Source organism: Rhizophagus irregularis, chromosome 2 (assembly GCF_026210795.1).
Source record: "Rhizophagus irregularis chromosome 2, complete sequence".
Taxonomy (NCBI): Eukaryota; Fungi; Glomeromycota; class Glomeromycetes; order Glomerales; family Glomeraceae; genus Rhizophagus; species Rhizophagus irregularis.
In genome coordinates, this window is record NC_089430.1 from 1,709,114 (window position 1) to 1,733,046 (window position 23,933).

A 23,933-nucleotide genomic window follows, 5' to 3' on the forward strand; every position below is an offset into this window, starting at 1 on the left:
AAAAAAACTATTCCGGAAGCAATGTTATTTTCCTACTAAAAAGAAAAAAAAAGAATGTTAAAATTACATTCTTTAAATATTTTCAATTCACAAAATTATGAGACGAACTTTACCTTCAAAAACCATTTTGTCTGTCTTTTTGATGAACCGATCGAAAGGTTTTAACAAAATGGAATTGTTTAAAGAAATATAATTCTAAAAGAAGACGTTAATATACGGTGAATGTGACATAGCGTAACATTGATATTCAACTGATGCTGTTATGTAAATTTGGTTAAAATATTTTGATATTGCTTACAGATGACGCATACACATGACCTTATGACATATAATCATATATACAAATCGTACTTTGTGTTTTGTGTTTCATGAAATATCCGGGTAATGTGACCCTTATTTTCGGTCATGTACAACTAATCATTTTTATTTCTACTTGTTAGAACATAGTAAAGTCAAAAATATAATATGTCTTGTTGTTATGCAACTCAACGATGATAACATGAAAAGGTAGCAAGAGAAAACATGTTGGTGTCGTGAGTTTCAAGTGGGTCAAATAGTGAATTAATATGACAGCATCTAGTTTCGCAGATTTCATTAGGGACCGAAGGATGATATTTTCATTGTATCGTACTTTAGGAACAAATAGGTCCACTAAAAACTGTTGAATGAGTATCCCATAGTAGATGCTAGAAAAACAGCTGTATCACAAGAGTGTAAAAGGAAATGACACAAAAAAAGCCCAAATTCACTGTATACGTTAGTACGTATCACATGACAAAAAACTACCAATGCAAGAGATTTTACGTACGACACTGGTGTAACATAATTCGTCAGCTTTTTAATTTCCCGAGAATATTGAAATTTCTTTTTACATAATTCCTTGGTGGATGCATGAGAATGCATAAATACTGTAGGTTGGCAAATCAAAATAGGGGGCAGTAACAATTCCTTCCGAACTGCAAGGCATTGCTTCTTTTCAAAATTACCAGAACAGTATTAACGAAAATTCTGATGAAGAAATAACTTTTAGTTATCACATGAAAATAGAAACCAATTTCCTGGGGTTGGGTCTCCAATCATTTTGATTAGATAAATTTTTACGCTATTCTGTATTTCTTTTCTTACGTTTATAAGTTTCTTTCTCCCTGCTTTTACGTTTTCGATCCACTAATATAAACTATTTATTAAAATTAAATTCGATCGATCATTTAAACTTTAAACTATAAAAATGGTTACACATCCTGATTGGGTAGACAGACATACATTTTCGGTAATGCTTCGGACAATAATTCTATTGTTCATTTCGCAATGATGATTGTATAAATTAAGAAAATTTTTTATTTAATTTTCTATAAATAGTGTCGATTTGTACTAGTAATTAATAGAGAAAAGGAAAGGGGTATTAATATTTTGCGATTGTTACAATAGCAAGCGATCGGATAAAAAAAATGTATACATTTCAAAGAACGAATTCATATGTATATGACAAATTTTTATGCACAAACAATGTAAAAAAAAAAATCCTAAAGAACCATAATTGGAAGACTTCAATCGAAATAAATAAGCATGCATGATGCATTCATGCACGTATTCTATTTTTAATTATAGAATGAACTTTAAATGAGCAATTTATTTTTTCCTGAAATATATATATTATATTTTTTAATTAATTATTTTTTCCTAAATTAAGTAAGACTTATATTTAATAAATTTTATCTTGATAAGATGATGGTAAATTAATGATTCTTGACAAATATAAAAGAAGCGACAATTTGCTTCACTTCCCTAACCAAAAAAAAATAATTCTATTATAACGATAATTATTAATTATAAATTAATTTTATTCAACAATTTTTCAAAAATCAAAATGATCTCAAGAAAATTGCTCCTTTTGGCCACGGTCGCCTTGTTTTGTATGATCTTTATTGGATCAACTCAAACAGCTCCATTGAATAAACGAGAAGCCACCGCTATCGCTGACTTTAATAATGGGATTTCAGGTGAAAGCACCTTCATAGATGTTGGTTCTTATCGTTTAACTGGATCATTTACTAGAGGTTTCGAAAAAGATACGAATATTCAAAATTATGAATTTTTTGTAATAACCAAGGATAGAAAGAAGATTGATTATACTAAAGACTTTATAAAAAGTGTCAAAATTTTTCCAGCTGGTGGTACTTCACCTTTTCAAAAAGTTTATGAAGGTTTTCACATTTGTGATCTTGTTGGCGGTACCTTTTTTGTTAATCATAAAGGAAAGAAATTTTCTGAAGCTTTAATTAAATATGCTTAAAAAAAATATAAAAAATTTACGAATTCTAATAATATTCTTTTTTTTTAAAAAAAAAAATATTATAGTATATATACTGTATGTAGTTTCTTCCTATTCCTATAATTTTTTTTAATTATCAAAATAGTAGATAGATATGTTTTCGTAGTATCTTAATAATAAAACGTTCATAATCAGTTAAATACTTTGTGTTCAATAAAATTTTTTATTATGCGCTCTCCAATATTTATACAGTGCTTATAATGATTTAATTGTGTGTCAAATAGTTTCTTTTAAAAATTATACCATGATCAGTGATAATTAAAAAAATAAATAATTTCGTTCAAGAATTATATATTATACACTAAATATAATTTATAAAAATCTAATTTATATTACATGGTGTAAATCAATTAGTTATAATAATTTAATATTAAAATCTGAATATAAAGCTTACAAAAAGTTAATAAAAAGTTTGTCGCTAATCAATATGATGCTCTACGGGTTGACGGGTGTTATGCCACTTCGTGCACACATCATCATATCATTATTAAGCATCGTACAATAATATATTATCCCTATAAAAAATTTTTCAGAAAAATGATCACGTGTCTGAGTTTCTTCGGAATAAAAACTAGAAAAATAATTTTATTTATCAGAGTTTTTCCAGAATTTTTTTATAGGGCATGAAATAGAAATATCTTTCTTTGTTGCATTTTTATAAATTTATATTATCCTAATACAATACTTTTTGAATAGTACAAGAAAAGTTGATAGGTTTATATTTGAGTGATTATTTTGCAATACACAAAACCTTTCTTTTTTTTGGATAATGTCATGTAATTCTGACCCTGAAGAGATGCGTATAGTTAATAGTAAATGAGTTATTACCTACTATCTATGTATTACTCGGGTCCTAAAACCTCCTTTTTGTGTGTGTGTGATGTATGACAATTTATTTATTTTATCCGGGTATTTATGCATGATTTCGTTCCCCGGTTTTTTAATTTTTATTATTTTGGATAATAAATTTATTCGTTAAATTTATTTTTCCATAAAAATATGGCATAATAATAAAAATATGGCGTGATAATCGAATTCATTTCAAAATATGCAATATTTTATAAACAGCAATTTTTAATACGCATTTATATATATATATGAATAAATTAATGATTGCTAAATTTAGAGTTAGGTTGTGATAAATAAAGTAGAATTTAATGCATGTATAATGTAGACAGTCTGTGCATATATTTAACTTATTTTTGTAAAAATAGTTTTGCACTCGAAGCACAAATCACGTGATTATTTGTATTACTAAACAGAATAGTCATTTACTGATAAAAGTATAGTTGACTCTGAAAATAATACTAATTGTGTGGATTTAGATGTCGAAGAATAACATGCCGTACATCATATGATATTCAGTTGTCTCAGAACTTTAGTTTGACTGCATTAATTAAAAAAGTTGTATTTTCACACAGTCGTTGACAAAAGATATACTTAATTTTACATTAAAAATAATAGATAGCATAAAATTTGTTTGATTGATTTTAAAACTATTACAATCTAAAATTCTATTTAAATATCATTCAAATCCTTTTTCTTTGATAAAACCATTCTTTTAATTCCAATTTTAGATCTATTTAAAGAAGAATTTCACAATTTCATTTATAAAAAAAAACGAAAAAAAATACATCCAATATATGATAATAATAGAGCCAAATTTCACAAAATTATGATACTGGATAAAAGCTTTTAATTGTTTTACTTTGAGAAATACTAAAGTTTGTTGAAAAATAATAAATTCTTTATAATAAATTTCAAAATTAATTAATTACAGTAAATAAAAGTATTTAAAATATTATTATATGAAACTGCAAAATATCTTATAACTCACGGTTGGTAGTTAGCTTCTTATTTCACTAAAACTGCACGTACGTCATCAAAGTACAAAATTTTTCATAAAATTTTATTATATATTATTCTACTACATCATCAAATTAATATCAAATTAATTTTATTTATTTTATTTTATTTAAAAAATGCTAACATTAAAAAAAGAATTGGAACATGACTTATTTAATTTGAAAAATTCAAAAATATTTTTTAATAAATTTCTATATATGTACCTCGGACACATTCCTTCCAAAGAAATTTTTGAAAAAAAAGTTTCCATATATATTCCGGACATTTTCTGTATTAGAAATCACAATTTTTTTTTTAATAATAATTTCAACATATTTTGATCAAACAAAAATTTCCGTACGTTATCTGGAGATTTAATAAATAGGACAAAAATATATCGTATAACGCAGGCCATGTATAATTTCTCCCCTCTTTTTATGAAAAAATCTCCAATTTCTTTTAATTTCACTATTTAAACATTTTAATTCTATCCAGCCCTATAAAAAAATTGGATACGTTTTTTATAAAGTTTTTATACGATTTTTTTCCTTAGAAATAACGTATCATAATAGGATACGGAAAATGCACAATTCCGTATCACTAAAAATATGGTTTGGATATGGAATTTGCACGGGATTCATATGGAATTTACATGATTTGATCACTGATTTTATCACAAAATTTATACGATTTGGTCACATAAATCTAATTTTACTTTATTAAATTAAATAAAAAATAAAAAATAAACAAAATACAATTACATTATAAAAATTCCCTCCTTATTAAAACCACCTATTGCAACCAAAATTATCTATAAGTTCACAACCTAAAAAAATAAAAAAGAAAGAAACATAAGAATGTTTAACTTAATTGGAAACAAAACTCACCCCTCATATAGTATCTGCAAACATCCAAGTCACCAAAGGTCAGCATTCCTATAAAAAAAGAAAAAGAACTCCAGAATGTCTGACCTACATAAAAGAAAAGAATTATGAAAAAGAAACCAAAACAACAAAATAAATCCAAAACTGACTTACAAAAAAAGAAGACTCTGAAGTAACAAAACTGAAACAACCTACAAAAAAAAAGAATCTGAACCCAACTTACAAAAAAAAAAGAAAATTTGAACTGACCTAAAAAAAAAAAAATCCTGAACCATCCTACAAAAAGGAAAGAACTTCCAAACTGATCTACAAAAAAGAAAAAAGAAACTGAATCTTCTCACAAAAAAAAATCTGCTGGCCTATGAAATAAAAAAAGGGATAATATAAATAAAAAAGAAAGGGGAATAAAGAATAAATCAAAAAAAAAAATTTTTTTAATCTTTACCACACACCAGGATCACTAACTAAAGCTATATTACCTATTATGTTTTTAATTTTAGCAGTAAATGATTCAGTTTATTCGTAATTAGTATTTCTAATAGAACCATTAACTAAAAAAAAGAAAAAAAATAAATATAATATTCTTAAAATAATTTTCAAATTAATTATTTACCATATATTATTTCTTTTAAAGTTGAAATTTCTTCATTCTATCAGTGATTGTAAATCTCTGCATTTACCTATTATGAGAAAGAAGAAATTATTAATAGTGTGCTAAATTTTTATTTAATGGTAAAGAAGACATAGCCAATTCCTCCTTTAGAATTAGCAGACTTTATCAATAACAAAGTAGGATGTTATTTGCTTGAGTTGGTTATCAAGTGAACAAGAGAAATAAAAAAAAAGAAAAAAAAGAAAAAAAGGGAATAAAAAAATAAAAATAAAAATAAAAAAGAAAAAGCAGGTAATTTCAAGGAATTACCCACTTTGCTCACCCTTACCCAACCCAAACAAATAAATCCAGTACCCTCCTAAGTAAAATTTGTGAACTCCCCGACTCAATGAGTTATCCGTTCTAATTTTAGCTTAGGAAGTTACCCACTTTGCAAATAAAAAATACACACCTCTTTTAAAGTCTCTTGAGCCATTTTACACTCATCTAGAAAACTGGTAATGCACCATTCAGAGAGCTTTCATCAGTTGTCTAATGTTTCAATACAAAATAGTGCTATAACTGATAAATAAAAAAAGGAATAAATATGATCCAATGATAAGAAGTCAGATAACAAATATAAAGTATAAGTATAAACATAAAAAAAAAAAAATTTTCGCGTTTTTAATATTTGATACACACCCTTTTTCAAGAACTCCTCTAAGAAATAAGTTTATAAAACAACTGAAAACTCCACAAATAATATGTGGAGTGTTTTATGTGCACCTTCATTTTCATTTTATCCTATCGTTCTATAATAAAAAAAAAGATTTTTTTAATATTAATAATAAAGATTCAAGTATAAAAATAATAAAGTAATAAATATTTACTATTAGCTTTGCTGAAATATTGACAAAAATTTGATCACGGACGTCACTTCGTCCCTTTCATAGGTGTACGCGACGTCTTTGTTTATTAGGCTTCTTCAGAACGGTCTTAGCCTAGGGGTGATGATGAGTTTTCTGCTAATACAGAAGATATAAAGGAACAGGGTATGGGTGGATGGTGCGTGTTTGTTTGTGTATTTCTCACTCTTCTCTCGTTTTCCCTCTTTCTCTAGGTCTTCTCTTATAGTTCCCTTTCCTTTACATCTTCTATTAGATATGTAGGCTGGAAGTGTGGGTTGTGCGTAAGGGTAGAGTATGAGAGTATTTTTTTTTTTAGAAAAACCTGATGGTATATATATATGTTGAGAGTATATATATATTTGTAAAAAAATCGCGACGCGTGAGTAAAAAAATGATGACTAACATTGTATCTATTGTATCTCGTGATTCTGCAATTGATGAGATTGATGAGATGATGTGCGGAGCTTAATTATTATAATATAATATTATTTATGATTATAATAACCAATACTTTGTTGTGGCTTAGTGATTAGTAATCATATTTGAAGTTAGATATAATATTATTAAATATAATTTTAAGATATTAAAGTGGCTTTGTGATTAAAAAAATAGTATTTTATACAATAATTTTATGTCCGACATGGATGATGTCAAATCATTGTACTACATGCTGAATCACCTGATCATCTCAAATAATTTATTCATTTACACGTTATAAAATTAATGTTTCTTCATAAAATTTATTAATTGTACAATTTTTATATTATCAATAACATTATTTTTTTTTTCATTGACTAGTGATTAAAATTGCATCAAATTTGACTATACATATTATGAGTAAACATTTACTAAATGTTTTAGGTCAGGATCGATTTCCAACGATGAGCATGATCACGAACCAGAGAAAATTATTTGTTCGTGTACCCCAAATTTTATTCATATGAATGGCATAGTTAACAATAACAATTCAAAAGCATCAGTATATCATCTGTTATGTCATATTTATTTAATTAGTCTTAAAAATTTGCTTTATTTTCGATCAAAATGAAAATCTTATTAACGTGATGGTTAACATTCTTACCAAACGATTTACAATAGTTAAGTCAGTCATTACTTATTTATTTCTTTTAATGAAATGTAATTTAGATATGTATATTACGCATTTTTAAATACATTATGTAACAACACTAACGACCTAACCTTAACATGATATATGAATCTGAAATAATAGTTATTGCGTCAATCAAAAGTTCAATATGACTCACATTGACCTAATATTATTATTAGAGTTAGATATATTATGTAATAATTGTGTCTGATCTTTCCACTCTTAGCCTCAAACGCGTAGAAATGAGGCAACTAAATTCCTCAAGGGTGCAACAGTATGCAAGAAAAAAAAATAATTTTCTTTTCTTCAGCCAACAACTTCCGTTTAACACTAAAGAAAAAAAAAAGTATTTCTGGATAATTGATTATGTTCTGCTTCAGAATTATTATTATTATTATTATTAGACCTATCATTTGATTTTCGATACTCTCGAAGATCAACGTGATCTTCACTACGACGACGAGAAGGTTTTGATCGTTCATGATCAGGTAATGGAGTATTGTGAGTAATATTCGGTATATACCGTACCCATTTATCTTTGCCTTTTTTAGAAGAACTCTGGCATTTATGAATACGAAAATGGAATTACAAAAGATTTAGTTAAAGCGATTTATTGGTATGAAATATCTTCCAAACGAGATTATCAATATGCGCAAAAAAATATTTTGAAATCTTTCATCAATTACGGTTTATTTTATATAGTTACCTGAAAAATGAATAATAAATAATTTATTAAAATTTTTACTATTTTATGTTTTATAATGATGGAACCGAAAATATATCTAAATTTTAGAAGATTGCTATTCTAATATGTCTTTTCATTACATATGAATCCAAAATTTGCAAGTATCGACCCTAGTATTTTAATAAAAAAAAAAATGGTTTTAAAAAAATTTCCGAAGAAAAAAAAAAAACTTTAAAATATAGATGCAAGACTATAATTTTGGATATATGACGGGGAATGCAGAATCTTGTTGCAAAAGGAAATTTTTTTACCGATCTGCTTGTGTAATAATCACCTGCTACAACTACAGCCGAAATACAAATACAGCAAAGGGTCTGTTGCAAAATAGGTCTCCTGGCGGACATTTGATATGTTTAAAGTTAAAAATGAATTACAACTTATCCGTTATCGTTACTTTATAATTGTCCTTATTGAAAAAATTATTTTATATCAAACAATATCAATATTTTTTTTTCTTTACCAAATTGCCAAATTCATGTCGTGCGATATGAACACCTAGCATGTAGCACAAGTTTGTGCGACAATGTTTCATATATATATGCGCTAAACCGCTTCCATTAAAAAATTTTCCGCTCATATCTTCTATGCAATAATATCTTATGATATTTGAATCAATTTTAAAGTCAAAATTGGATGAAAAAAAATGGATCTGCAAAAAATTAGAATCCTTGTTGCTATAGATTTCGGAACGACTCATTCGAGTTTTGTCTATGTGCATATAGAAAATCCGGAAACTATCGTAATGAACTCTACTTGGTAAATTAAATATTTTTTTTTTACTTTTTTTTTGACGAGTGTTTTTAGTAAAATAATTAATTAAAAGGCCAGGACGTGAAGGTGTTTCTAAAATTCCTACTGCACTTAAGTATAATGAAACTTATACTCAAGTTATAAATTGGGGTGACTTGGCATTAGATGAGGAACTGGATGATACAGTTGATGATTTAAATAAGCGTTCTTGTCCAATTGAACTGTTTAAATTACATCTATCTAATTTAAGAGAAGATCAAAAACCTTGGTTACCTCCGCAATTAAATTACAAGAAAGCAATCGTAGATTATTTAACTCAAATGCGGATATTGATTAAAAGTACACTAGAAAGGATGTGGCCGACAATTAGTTTTCCGCAGCAAGTTGGTTTAATTCTAACCATTCCTGCTGAATGGGTATGTCGTACAAGATATGTTATTAGTAGTTATTTATTTTACAACTAATAATTAAATTCTTTAATAATATTAATTGAAGCCACCCCATAATACAACTGTCATGCGCGAATGTGCATATAAAGCTAGTCTCTTGACTACATTAAACTCTACACATCTTGAGTTTACTACTGAACGTGTGTATAATGATTAATTATTTCATGTCATTGGATTAGGACGGTGAACTAATTTTTTCTTTGTTACAGCGGATGCAATTGCTTTATATTGCCTAAATGTTAAGGGGCATAATCTTCATTATGGAGGTAGTGGATTTTTTTATGTAAAAAAAAATTATAATAATTGCTTTTTATAGATTACTTATCTGTTATATACTTTTTTTAAAAATAAAGATTCTTTCCTAGTTGCAGATTGTGGTGATGACACAGTCGATATTATAACGCGAAATTTCTTCAAAACAACCGATTAAATGAGATTACTAAACGTGTCGGCGATCTATGTGGTTTTACATTTGTTGATAAGGAATTTTTACACTTTCTTGAGCGTAAAGTTGGAATTCAAGCATTAGAAAAATTAAAACAATGTGAATATGGACAAGTACAGTGTTTGATTAAACAATTTTTTTCTACTCGGATTAGATTTAAATTTAACGAGGATCGTGAATGTTTTAGGACATGCAAGCTTAATTTGCAACAATATTGTCCTGATTTACAGGAATATGTTACGGGAGAATTTAAAGAGCAAATGGAAGAAGCTGGATGGATCATAAAGCTCGATTTTGAATCAGTGAAAAGGATGTTTGATCCAGTTGTAGATAGAATCATAAAATTGATTGATGGTCAATTAAATGATGTTAAGGAACGATGCCGTGCAATATTTTTAGTAGGTGAATTTAGTAAATCGCCTTATCTTTTGAGTAGAGTAAAAAAAAGCCTTTATAGATCAAGTTCCGATTATTGCATTGCCAACAGCCGCAGTTATTAGAGGTGCTATAATAAATGGATTAAACGTTAAACCTACTCACGACTTGTCAAATGAGGCATCTTCTGTTCATCGTATTTATGGTATGAGTGCGTTAAGATAGATTAATATTAGTAATGGCTGTAAATTTATTGACTAATTCTTTATTACAAATTCGTAAAATCAATACAATATGGATTGATACTAGACGAGCTAGATAATTTAAATAAAATAAAAACAGTTTCATCTTCATCGCGTGTTTTTGAAAGACATATGGTAAGTTGTAAACTAATTAATTAAAAAATACAGTATAATAAACTCCTATTTTATCTCTTTTAGGAATCAAAGCTACTCGCAAATGGAATCCTAGTGATCCAATTGAACGTAAACTTTCAGATGGAATGATTAATATTTTTTTACAAATAGCTAAACAAGGGAATGAAATTCCCATTGATACAGGAATCTCAATGATTTTTAGTTCAAATTTCATTTCACGAAATAGTATAGATTTATTTATTACAGATGAACATGATGTAAAATATTGTGATTCTCCTGGGGTAAATTTAATTGGTACATTGAAGATTAGTACGCCCAGTACAATTAAAAACAGTGCTATTTCGATTACTTTATTGTTTAGTAATATAACAATTAAGGTTGTTGCTCAAGAAGTTGATGATAAAACTGGTTGGAAATATGAAACTTTATTTAATAATATAAGTTATTAATATTTGTTAATTATTATTATTATTATATAACATCCCATATTATACTAATAAATTATATAACAATTATTTACATTCCGAATATCACTGTGATATCTTATGTTGCACCAACAAATATTTACCTTATGATTTTCTATGTGTAATACCTTTCAGATAATTAAATCTCATATTCAAATCAAAACTTCTATGATCAACATCATAAAATTTAGTACTACGATATAATCTCATAAAAATAAAGAAATGGATACTACGCAAAATATACGTTTTTTTAAAATAATTTATAATACCAGATATACTGTACTATATATATATATTACTAGTATATATATTATTATATATATAAGTGAATTGTAGCACTTACCAGAGGTAAAATTCACCAGAGGGAAATTCACCTCAGGTAAAATTCACCTTTACCATATTATATATTTATATTTATTTCAGTATAAAAAAAACTAAATTTTTTACAATTTTAGTGCATATTATATATAAAATAAATGAATAAAAACTTGCCTAAAAATTAGTTTTTATACATTATATAAATAAGGTAAAATTTATAATTTAACTCTTTATAAAATCAAAAATCATCATTTGGATAACAAAAAGTTATCCCATGCTTTTGTCTATTTTCATTCCTTCTAGATGCAATAATTTCATATTGACCAAAGGTTAGTCCGAAATCAATCCTTCTATTATCAAGATGTACGTCTAATAATGATTACAAAAAAGTTAATTATAATTTATATATTTAGGTTATACAATTAACTCTGGCCAAATTATAATTCCGGCCGAAATTAAGAAATTAAAGTAATTTTACTGTGCAATAACTAAAGGAAAATAAATTAATTTACATAAAAATAATAAAAAATAAATTAATTAATTTAAAAAAATAAAGGCTAAAAAAAATTGAATTACTGCGCCACAATAAAGATTCGATTTTTTAATTCGATTTTTGATTAATCGATTTTGCTAGAATCGATTCCATTCTCTACCTTCGCTTACGCTGACTTTTCTAATGGGGATGCAGGTCAATGGACCTGGACAACTGGTTATTTTAATTTGATAAAAGGTCCAGTACTGATTCTTATCATTTTCGTGGATTATTTACTAGAGGTTTCGAAAAAGATACGAATATCCAAAATTATGAATTTTTTGTAATAACCAAGGATGGGAAAAAGATTGATTATACTAAAGACATTTGAAAATGTCAAAATTTTCTCAGCTGGTGGTACTTCACCTTTTCAAAAAGATTATAAAGGTCTTAAAGTTATAGAACTTGCTGGCAGTACCTTTTTTGTTAAGCATAAAGGAAAGAAATTTTCCGAAGCTTCAATTAAATGTGTTTAAAAAAAAAAATAAAAAGATTTGTGAATCCTAACAATATTCTTTTTTTAAAAAAAAATATTATAGTATATACTGTATGTAGTTTCTTCCTATTCCTATAATTTTTTTTTAATTATCAAAATAGTAGATAGATATATTGTCGTAGTATCTTAATAAAAAGTTCATAATCTTTTAAATATTTTGTGTTCAATAAAATGTTTTATTATACGTCCATTAATATTTATATAGCGTGTTTATAATGATTTAATTGTGTCAAATAATTTCTTTTAAAAATTATACCACCAATCTGTGATAATTAAAAAAATAAAAAATAAATAATTTCATTCAAGAATTATAAAATCTATATAACTAAAAAAATTTTCTTCCGTATAAATAATTTGAATTGTGTAACTTGAAATCCCATACCATATAATTAAACCCCATGACGTGCCTCTGCCTATGGTCAAAAACTATTCGATCCATGTGCATTCCAATCAACTAATCCAATTTCAGTTAATAAATTTTACTTTATTCATAATGATTATTAATTTTTTTTGCCCAAAATATTATTTTTTGGTTCCTTTTTCAGACTGAAAAAAATTTTTTCTCCCTTTTCTTCTTTCGGTTTGGTTTTTTTTTTTGGGACCAAAAAATTTGTTTTTCTCATTCTTTTCCCGTTCAGGTTTAATTTTTTTTTCCCAAACTGAAAAATTTTTTTTTTTATTAAATAATCTCATTGTTTCGGTCTTTTAAGACCGATTTTTTTTATATTATTTTTTTTTCGATCTTTTTTTTTAGACCGTATTGTTATTTTTTTTTAAATTGATTTTTTTTTTGTTTTTTTCTTTCCCCAAATTTTTTTAAATTTTTTTTTCTTTTTTTATTATCAAATAAAGAAATAAAATATTATAATAAATATATTTAAAAAATTATTATTTTTTTAAAAAAAATCAATATAACATATAAGGTCGACGTTGATAGAAAGTTGATTAAGATTTTTTCAATTAAATCGAACGCTGGATAAATAGTTTGATTTTCAAATTCATAAAAATCAAAAAAATTGACATTTTTTCAATATTTTATAATTAATTAATTGAAGAAATTGTTGATTTAATAATAACCAAATCCATATCCGAAATTTTCTAAATAATCACCAGATTTTTGAATAAAGGTTTTAACTCAAATGGTTTAGTTAAATTAATAATTTATCGAGTAAAACGAGTATCAAAAGAATAATATTATGAAAATACTACAAATATTTTTTTAATTAATTATAAATTTTATAATTATTTCTTATTTTATATTACGTCAATCTTAAACTTATAACCAACTTAGGAAAAATATTTGAATAATTAAATGTGTTAGAATCTGTTCATTTCATTTATTATTAAAGTTTTTTCGAAAATACTTCTGAAAAATTAATCAAAAAGAATGAGGGTGAATGAAAAAAATAGGGAGAGTAAAGGGAATAAAAGAAACGAAGGGGAAGTGAGGGAGGAACGAAATGGAGCAAAGGGGGAGTGAAAAAAACGAAAGGGAATGAAAAAAAAATGAAAAAAATGAAGGGGACGAAATGGAGCAAAGGGAATAAAAAATGAAAGGAACAAAGGGTAAAGAGATGTGGGAATGGAATAAAAACGAAAGGAATGAAGGTAGTGTAAAGGAATGAAAAAGACGAAAGAAATAAAAAACAACGGAAAAAACGAAGGAAAGGAAGAATAAAAAGAGCAAAAGAAATGAAGAGACAAAACAAAAAAATGGAGAAGGGACGAAAATGAGATAAACAGGGGGACCAAGTAAAAACCAAACCCATAAAATACAAGAAGAAATAAAGTTAGTAGGGAACAGAAATTACATGTAATAAATAAACGAAAACAAAAAAATAAAAAACATACCTTAGTGGTTGCAGAGAAGAACCAAAAGACCTAAAAAGAACGAAATACAAAATGTAAGAAACGAAATATTAAGAATGGAATAAAAAATAACGAAACGGCCATATAATGGTGTTCATATCTTAATTGCAAAATCGAAAGAGCCAAAGGACCTAAAAAATAAAATAAAGTTAGTAGGAAACAAAATGCAAGAAGCAAAATTGAAAAAAAAAGTACCTTAAGTGTCGTGCAAAGGAGTGAAAGGACCTAAAGAAAAAAAAGATTTATCTTAAGATTCGATCCGCCTATGATCGACAGAAAATTACTATATAAATTCGGGGGAAATTTTATTGCAAAAAATAAACTAAATAGGCAAAATTTTGCCAATCAAAATCATCACAAATCATGTTGTGATACCAAGTCATGTGATGAAACTTAAAAATGCCAAGAAAAATATCGAGAAAAATATTTTCACATAGAAACTCACAATAAACGCTAAAATCTGACACCTACCGTGTCTTAAATATTCATTTATTCAGTAAAATTGCTTCACGCATGAAAATTACTCAAATATTATTGTCAAAGGGATGGTTTTTTGGCTAAAAACAAGCGTAACTAACGTACAAATAGAAAAGATCTAAAAATGAAAAATTCAACCTAAAATAACCTATCTGCTATATAAATCCTTCTAAAAGCCATTATTACCTATTGTTCTGGTAATTGTATGTTATTTTTTTTTATATTATTGTTACAACACTTTCAAAAAGCTAATAATATTTTGCAAACTAATGCTAAGAGTTTGTGTGATGCACTCAAATTGAAAAACTAGATAAGAATACATATACCAAAACTTCCACCATTTGAAATTAATTTACGGGTTACTCCTCATGAAAATAGAAAGAGATCATAGTAACATGTGAACTAAAAGCAAGAGAAAATATTAGAATTATATAAAACAAGTAGTTTCAAACATATAAAATACATGAGAACATAATTTTAAGTGTTCATATATGTTAAAATAACGTAATATACGACTTGAAATTCTCACATATATATATATACATACCTGTCAAATCTGACGCTGCCTCAAAGTAAAGTTTTGAACAAATAAATAAATTTCTCAATTTTTTTTTATTTTTTTCATCTTTGACATTTAAGGAATCATCATGTGAATTTTGGTGCCACAGCATGATGATCTGCGGTTTTTATAGCCCATAAAATTTAGCCAATTTTGGCATTTTTATAATAACCTCGCCCCGAATTTATATAGTAATTTTCTGTCGTTCGTAGGCGGATCGGCTCTTAATAAACATAAGAAATGATCAGCACATTAATTAGCCAATAAAATTTAATAGGGTGCGCATAATAATGAGGGTAATTATATAGGTTAAATCACCCTAGGTGAAAAATTGTTATATAATCTTCCTTAATTATCCGAATTTCATTCTACACTCAAACGTCAAATCATTAATATAAGCTAAATTATTATAAATATAATTTATATTATTCTAATATTAAATTTTTCTATTTAAAAAAACTCATTGGTCCCGATGCGAAGCAACGGATGACTAATCTATCTATCTATATTTATAAAAAAATCCCTGTGCGCCCATAACGTTTAGACTACCCCGCATAAAAAGGTGGATTTAATTCCTCTTCTCATCAACATAACCCCAAAATTGATGTCCATTTTCACAGATCATGATAAATATTTGTTAAATATACCAAAATTGACATTAATAACCTGCCAGATATGAAGATATGAAACAAAAAAAAAAATATTAATTTAAATTGGATCGTCCAGCATCATGCGCCTGCGCCCTGTGCTACAGATTCTTATATAGGATTCAGAGTGGCGCATCATTTGCCATTTATTTGCTTAATTGGGCAGCCCTAATCCTAATACAATTTTGAATTAGGCTGCATAAATGATTGGCGTAGGACAGATTTAAGCAACTAAACCAATAAAAAATTTGTTAAGCTATAAAAATAATTTAATCGGGACAATGAAATTCTTCACATGAGAAATCATCATTGTCTTTTTAGAAATAGTCATTGTTTTTTTTAAAAAAAAAAATTTCAGTTTTTTGAATTTTCCCATATGACAAATTTTCTTTTTTTTTAAAAAAAAAATATTTTTCAGTTTTTTTTGGATTTTCCCACATGACGAAAAAAATCCACCTTTTCTTTTAAAAAAAATTTTACATTTAAATTTTTAATTTCTTCATCACGAATTTGCCGATCATTTATTGACATTGTTACCTAAGAAAAGGTGACTATTTTATATAAATTCTACAGATCAACATTTACCGTTAAATTGTCCAGATAGGTACGATTATATAGAAAACATGTAGCGTACGGTGAGCTATGTATGTACGTATAGTGGTCAATGTATGGCAATGTCCGGTATACATCACTCTACAGTATACACCACCCCACCCTACAGTATGGTAAAAATGACCATACATACCGTACGTTGATCACTATACAGACATACATAGGCTTCTATACATGACATGTTTCCGTCGTACCCGATAGGTACCTACAAAATAAAAAAAAGGCGGATCCCTGTTGCTGAAAAGCGACGTGAGACGATATTTCCTTTTTGGAAATTAATGTAACCAAAAATTTTCCTTTAGGAATACTATTCATTTTTGTTTGTGTAACATAACTGATGAGCGGGAGAAAAGCTACACAATTACACAATTCAAAGGAGTCTTAACGTGACACCACATGATTGCAATGATTTCAAATAATAGATAAAGATAATACAACAATATATAAAAAAAAAATATATATAATGATATAGTATTTTAGGACAATACTCATACTGAATTTTAAAAAAATATTGTTAACACACAAATATGGTGAAAATATTGTCTGTATGAAATTCTTTTGTATGTTGTGATGTTTCAGCTCCTAAAAAAGTGTAACTAAAAATTTGACGTATTGTAGATCAATTACAATTGTTTTTTCAAACACGGAGACATGCGTAAATGCACACAATATTAAACATTTTTCAATCCAAAAGTATGAAAAAGTATAAATTAGCAAAAAATTTTCTTTAGAAGACAAAAAATTAAAATTCAATCAAAAAAAGAAAAAGAAAAATACTTTGATAGTTTTTTTCGCATAATTCAAACTCATTAAAATCAATTAAATTCTTTAAATTTCCTAACAAAATGAATCAGACTGAAGTTACCATTAAACTATCCATTCCATCTATCGCAACTGCTGAAGCCACTGAAAAACCGGGTGAATCTGGTGGCTGTACAATTATGTAATAAAATAAAATTCTTTACATTTACGAATTTTATCGTCAGATCTGATTGGAAATTAAACATTTATGTATTGTTAAATAATCATTTGTCTATAGTTTATCTATTTATTTGTAATAATACATTGTACATTTGTACTTTATATATATATATTTCGTTAGTTTACTTGTGTTATTATATTATCAAATTACTTAATATTCGAATCACTATTACATATTTTGTCTTGTATTCTGTATTTAGGGACATGTTTTAAAACGATTTCGGTGTTTTAAAACATGTGTTAAAAAATGTTTTAAAACACTTCGATATTATAAGCTTAATGCTTTAAATCTTAAATTTAGGTTAAAAAATCAATTTATATATAATAAAACGAAAACTGTTTTAGAACATGTTGTTTTAAATTACGTGCCATACCTATCTGTATTTTATCATTTGTGTATTCTAAAAATTACAAAAATAAAATCACATCTTTAAATTCATTATTTAAAATGTTCTAAATTCTAATAATTTTGGCAAGTTTGAGGTTGCCTTAAAAGTTGTCTAAACCATAACTAATTTTCTAATAGTGTACACAGAAAATTTTCTATGCTGATCACGTAATAAGAAAAAAAATCTTTTTGATGCAAATACACAATATTTATTAGGACCAGTTGATCATCTTTATAAGTAACGATAAATTAACATTTTTGTTAGAAGATATCATTTCTGTAAAAGATTTATCCGTAATTTCTATATTACGGAAAAATAACTAAAAATCTATACATTTTGAGGCTATAAATTCCGTGAATATAATACATTTACGGGAATAACAGAATAAAAAACACGGAATAAATTTATTATAGGGAATCCTATATTATTATTAAGATAAACACAAGGTTAATGATAATTAAAAACTCGATAAAATATATATTATGGCGGAACCAACTATGGGAACTCTTCCCGCCGATCATTCGGACCAAAAATTTCAGGACGAAAAAAGGTGGAAGAGTTCAAAAGTGCTTATGGAAATTAATTGTTTTACGCATTTCAACATCACCAACTGTTTATTCAGTCCTTTCTGAACATTTTGATATGAAGTTTAGAAGAAGTTTGCTAGAAGGTTACAGATTTTTTCGACCAAAAAATTTATTTCTCGTTGTCAACTTAATGGTAGTGACCCAAAAATGCCAAGGAAGGGCTAGGTGTTGCTCCACATAAAAGTTTATCAGTGGGCAATAATAGAGGCTTGGAAAAATAAAAAGTTGGCCTTTGGAAGCTTCTTGGATAGCTTGGAAATAGTGGTTTCTTGGGAATTTTTCGTCACAGAATTTTTTGTCAGCGCAGCAAAAATTTAGCACGCGGATGAAATCTAAAAGTAGAAACGGAAGATTCAGTGAGGAACCAATTGGATGGTCAGGAAATGAGGTGATTTACTGCGGGACAAATTGCGGCAACAAATTATCTGAGGGGATCGCCATATCCGCAGTAATCACATGAGAGAAGAGATGAGGATTCTAGTTTTGACTTGGGCGGTAGCAATGTAAATAAATGTAGGTTGTTAGGAAGATTTTTTAGTTTGGTTTAGAATTAGGGTAGTTTTTGTTGTTTCATTTTACTTTTGAGAAGTGTGAAATGCGTAAGGAAGGATTTTTGTGATTAATAAAGTATCTATATGTGGGAGTTCGAGGGAGTTTAGCATTGGCGCAAACGCTTGGTTAAAAAAAAAATTTGTTAAAACCAGGAGTATAAATAGCTAGTGTTAAATTTCGTGTTTTCTTTTTTATTGTTGGGTTTAGTTTTAGTTTTTCTTCTTGTATGTTTTTTTTTTGATTTGTTTTTGATTGTAGTAGATAGATACTTTATTAGCAGATGCATGTCGTCTAGAACATGATGCGCTGTTTCAGCGATCATCATGTTATTAATAAAGTTTTTTTTTAAAAAAAAAAAAATATATATATATATTATTGTAAGTGATCATCTAAACTCGATATTGTATGAAATTTTAATCGACCGATTTATATTCATTTTTTTTAAAAAATTTTATCTTTTCTTTCGAACCGAATTGAATTCTTTCAGTTCCCTTTTTTTTAATTTTCTTTTTTTTTCCTTGAATCGATTTTTACTTTCAGTTCTTTCTTTTTTTTAAGTTTCCTCTTTTCTCTTTCGTTCCTTTTTCCTTTTTCTTTTCCTTTTTTTAAAAAAAAAATTTTCATTTTTTTTTCTCTTTCGGTTTGGTTTTTTTTCCAACCCGAGAATTTCATTGGTTTTTTTTCCCAAACTGAAAAATTTTAAATTTTTTTTATTGGTCTTTTAAGACCGATTTTTTTTTATATTATTATTTTTTCGGTCTTTTTTTTTAGACCGTATTATTAATTTATTTTAAATTTTTTTTTCAGTCTTTTTTGGACCAGATTTATTGTTCTTTTTTTTCAGAATTTTTTTCGGTACTTATTTTTTTTACGGATTCCTTTTTCTTTTCCCCCAAATTTTATTTTTCGCTTTTTTTTCAATTTTCTTCATTGTTATTTTTTTTTCCCAAACCACCATTTAGATTTGGATCGGTGATCGGATTGACGTGGCACTACGGTAATTGCCTTTTTCCCGATTCTTCTTATTATTATTAGTAATAATATTTTCCCTAATTAATTTTTAGGCTCAATATAAATAGACTGACATGTAATTTACTTATTTATATTTTGTAACAATAGATCGGTTTAATAAATTCTATGGGAAATTGTTTTTGTCATGACAATAGATTGTTATAATTGGAGAATTTTTTTTTCATAGCAATAGATTGTTATAATTGATTTTTGGGAGATTGTGAGATATTTTTTTGGGAGGATTGCTAACCGATCACCGCCTGGGTTTTTTTCCAAATATGTCACATGATGTACAAATTTATTAGTCGGCTGATGGTTGATTTTTTAACTTAGCTATTTTGATCGGTTAAACTTAAAATTTTATTGCGAAGATATTTTTTTAAAAAATTTTTTTGCATATTTTATTCAAAATAATCTTATTTAATGAAATTTTATTTGCAAATATTAAAATTTAAGCCACACATCTACGATTTTAAAGAAAAAAATCACCGTATTTAAACAATAACAATAAATAAAAAGATAAATAAATTACAATGACCAAGGAGAAAGATGCTAATAAAAACATGAAATAACAATGGAGTAATGGAAAGTAATAGAAGATGAAAGAGAAAAAAAGAGTAATGATAAGTGATAGGAAACAAAAAGGAGAAATAGGAGTACAGGACATGATGAGAGATGAAAAGTAGTGATGGCCTGATGGGAAGCGAAAAGAAGTGATGGGAGACGAAAAGGAGTGATGGGAGACGAAAATAAGTGATGGGAGATGAAGAGAAGTGATGGGAGACGATGAGAGACGAAGAGAAGTGATGGGAGGCGAAGAGGAGTGATGGGAGACGAAAAGAAGTGATGGGAGACGAAGAGAAGTGATGGAAGACGAAGAGGAGTGATGGGAGACGAAAAGAAGTGATGGGAGACGAAAAGGAGCGATGGGAGACGTAAAGGAGCGATGGGAGACGTAAAGAAGTGATGAGAATATGAAGAGGAGTGATGGGAGACGAAAAGAAGTGATGGGAGACGAAAAAGAGCGATGGGAGACGTAAAAAAGTGATGAGAAGATGAAGAGGAGTGATGGGAGACGTGTGTTATTATTACTCTCTTTATTACTCTCTTACTTGATGGGCAAGTATCATTCCCGCCGCAACGCGACGGTTACACCTCGTTATTACTAAAAAAAATGAATTTATGATAATTCAAATTAGGATATTCACGCGTATGTAATATGATTTTATTTGAACATTATGTAATATTTTACGCGATTTTTAAAAAAAAATGTTTTGCCAATACTGGTTCTGAATATGAAAACTATGCACTATCAGTTTACACGAACTTTCCATAAATGTTACAATTAAATTATCGCGTTATACAGTCTGTAATCATATAATTTAAGTACAAACTTTTCTATAAAAATAATTAATATATCCAAATTAAATCTCAGTTTACGCGAACTTTCCATAAAGATTTGTCACCCAATCCAAATGATCGACATAGTTTATAAGCTGGAATTTCGGGCACAAAACATCAGATAAGAAGCTGTCCATGGTCAGATCAGACCATGGGATTTGATTGGTTAATACTTGATTAATATTAAGCTATCAAATAAGGCAATTCTATAATTTCTGACTGCAGATTTGCCTATAAACCAGCATGTAAGGATTGCAATAATATGTATTTTGTACTACCTAATAACCAAAAAAAGTCAAAAAAAATTTTAAGGTTACACATTAATTATAGCCAAAATTAAGGTAATTCAAGGTAATTTAGGCCAAATCATTTTGGACAAAATTGTCCACTTATTTTCAAATTAGCCAATCAAATTCTGCAAATCATTTTGGACAAAATTGTCCACTTACTTTTAAATTAGCCAATCAAATTCTGTAAAATTACACCATAAATTCAGCCAAAATTAAGGTAATTCAAGGTAATTTAGGCCAAATCATTTTGGACAAAATTGTCCACTTATTTTCAAATTAGCCAATCAAATTCTGCAAAACATTTTGGACAAAATTGTCCATTTACTTTTAAATTAGCCAATCAAATTCTGCAAAATTATACCATAAATTCAGCCAAAATTAAGGTAATTCAAGGTAATTCGGGGCAAATCATTTTGGACAAAATTGTCCACTTATTTTCAAATTAGCCAATCAAATTCTGCAAAACATTTTGGACAAAATTGTCCACTTACTTTTAAATTAGCCAATCAAATTCTGCAAAATTACACCATAAATTCAGCCAAAATTAAGGTAATTCAAGGTAATTCAGGCCAAATAATTTTGGACAAAATTGTCCACTTATTTTCAAATTAACCAATCAAATTCTGTAATCAAATTATCAGTTACGTAATAAATTCAGCCAAAATTGAAGTAATTCTGGCCAAATCACTTTGGACAAAATTGTCCACTTGCTTTTAAATTAGCCAATCAAATTAATTAACCAATTTAAATAGTCCAGTTAGAATTAAATAATGATGTAAAAATATCTATTTTTGGATAATTTTCTAAAATTTTCTGGAAGTAAAATTTTAAAATTTCCTTTTTTAAAAATTTGTATAACATTATATAACTTTAACACAAATAGGATTAAATAGGATCCTGGGCATCTCTTATAGAACTCACAATTGACTTTTTGCCAAAAAAGACTCAATTTGCTCTTTTTTTATTTTCCGTTTTTTGCGATTATCTCAGCATTCAGTGATCCGATTCATGCGGATTATTTTTTATTTTGTAGAGCTCGATGAGAGCTACAAAACAAAAAAAAGTTCACACAAATTGGACCACTGAATGCCAAGATAATTGCAAAAAACTGATTTTTTTTTGTGAAATTTAGGTCAATCTGTGAAATAGTTACCCTCTGAGTTGTATATGTAATGTTCAGGATCCTGATTAAATGGTATAAATGCTGGTCAGATTACCAAATTTTAACTACCAATATGTAATTTTGGCTAATATTTAATTAACCAATCAAATTTTATGGGCTGATTTTGTCCATGGACAGTTTTATAGCTAAGATTTTCTGCGCAAATCTTCAGCTTATAAACTTTATCATTTTAACTTAACCAATCAAATTTCATGGTCATTTTGTCCATGAACAGTTTTATAGCTAAGATTTTCTGCGCAAATCTTCAGCTTATAAACTTTATCATTTTAACTTAACCAATCAAATTTTATGGGCTGATTTTGTCCATGGACAGTTTTATAGCTAAGATTTTCTGCGCAAATCTTCAGCTTATAAACTTTATCATTTTAACTTAACCAATCAAATTTCATGGTCATTTTGTCCATGGACAGTTTTATAGCTAAGATTTTCTGCGCAAATCTTCAGCTTATAAACTTTATCATTTTAACTTAACCAATCAAATTTAATGGTCATTTTGTCCATGTGGACAGTTTTATAGCTAAGATTTTCTGCGCAAATCTTCAGCTTATAAACTTTATCATTTTAACTTAACCAATCAAATTTCATGGTCATTTTTTGTCCATTGGACAGTTTTATAGCTAAGATTTCTACGCATCTTCAGCTTTATAAAGCTTTATCATTTAAGCAACAATCAAATTTCGTAGTCGTTTGTCAATGGACAGTTTTATAACTAAGATTTTCTGCGCAAATCTTCAGCTTATAAACTTTATCATTTT

At 27.4% G+C, this 23,933-nt stretch overlaps 2 protein-coding genes across 2 annotated transcripts; both read left to right on the plus strand.

The window, feature by feature from the left end:
• Positions 1-1,867: 1,867 nt before the first annotated feature.
• OCT59_011790 (uncharacterized protein) lies at positions 1,868-2,293 on the plus strand (the record flags this gene model as incomplete). Its single annotated transcript, XM_025329712.1, has 1 exon — positions 1,868-2,293. The coding sequence occupies one exon, from the start codon at positions 1,868-1,870 to the stop codon at positions 2,291-2,293; it is 426 nt and encodes a 141-aa protein (XP_025164654.1).
• A 6,764-nt stretch (positions 2,294-9,057) lies between these two features.
• Positions 9,058-11,259, plus strand: OCT59_011791 (uncharacterized protein; the record flags this gene model as incomplete). Its single annotated transcript, XM_066134017.1, has 7 exons — positions 9,058-9,170; positions 9,238-9,580; positions 9,660-9,753; positions 9,823-9,879; positions 10,125-10,460; positions 10,516-10,638; positions 10,874-11,259. The coding sequence occupies 7 exons, from the start codon at positions 9,058-9,060 to the stop codon at positions 11,257-11,259; spliced, it is 1,452 nt and encodes a 483-aa protein (XP_065989322.1).
• Between the last annotated feature and the right edge of the window lie 12,674 nt (positions 11,260-23,933).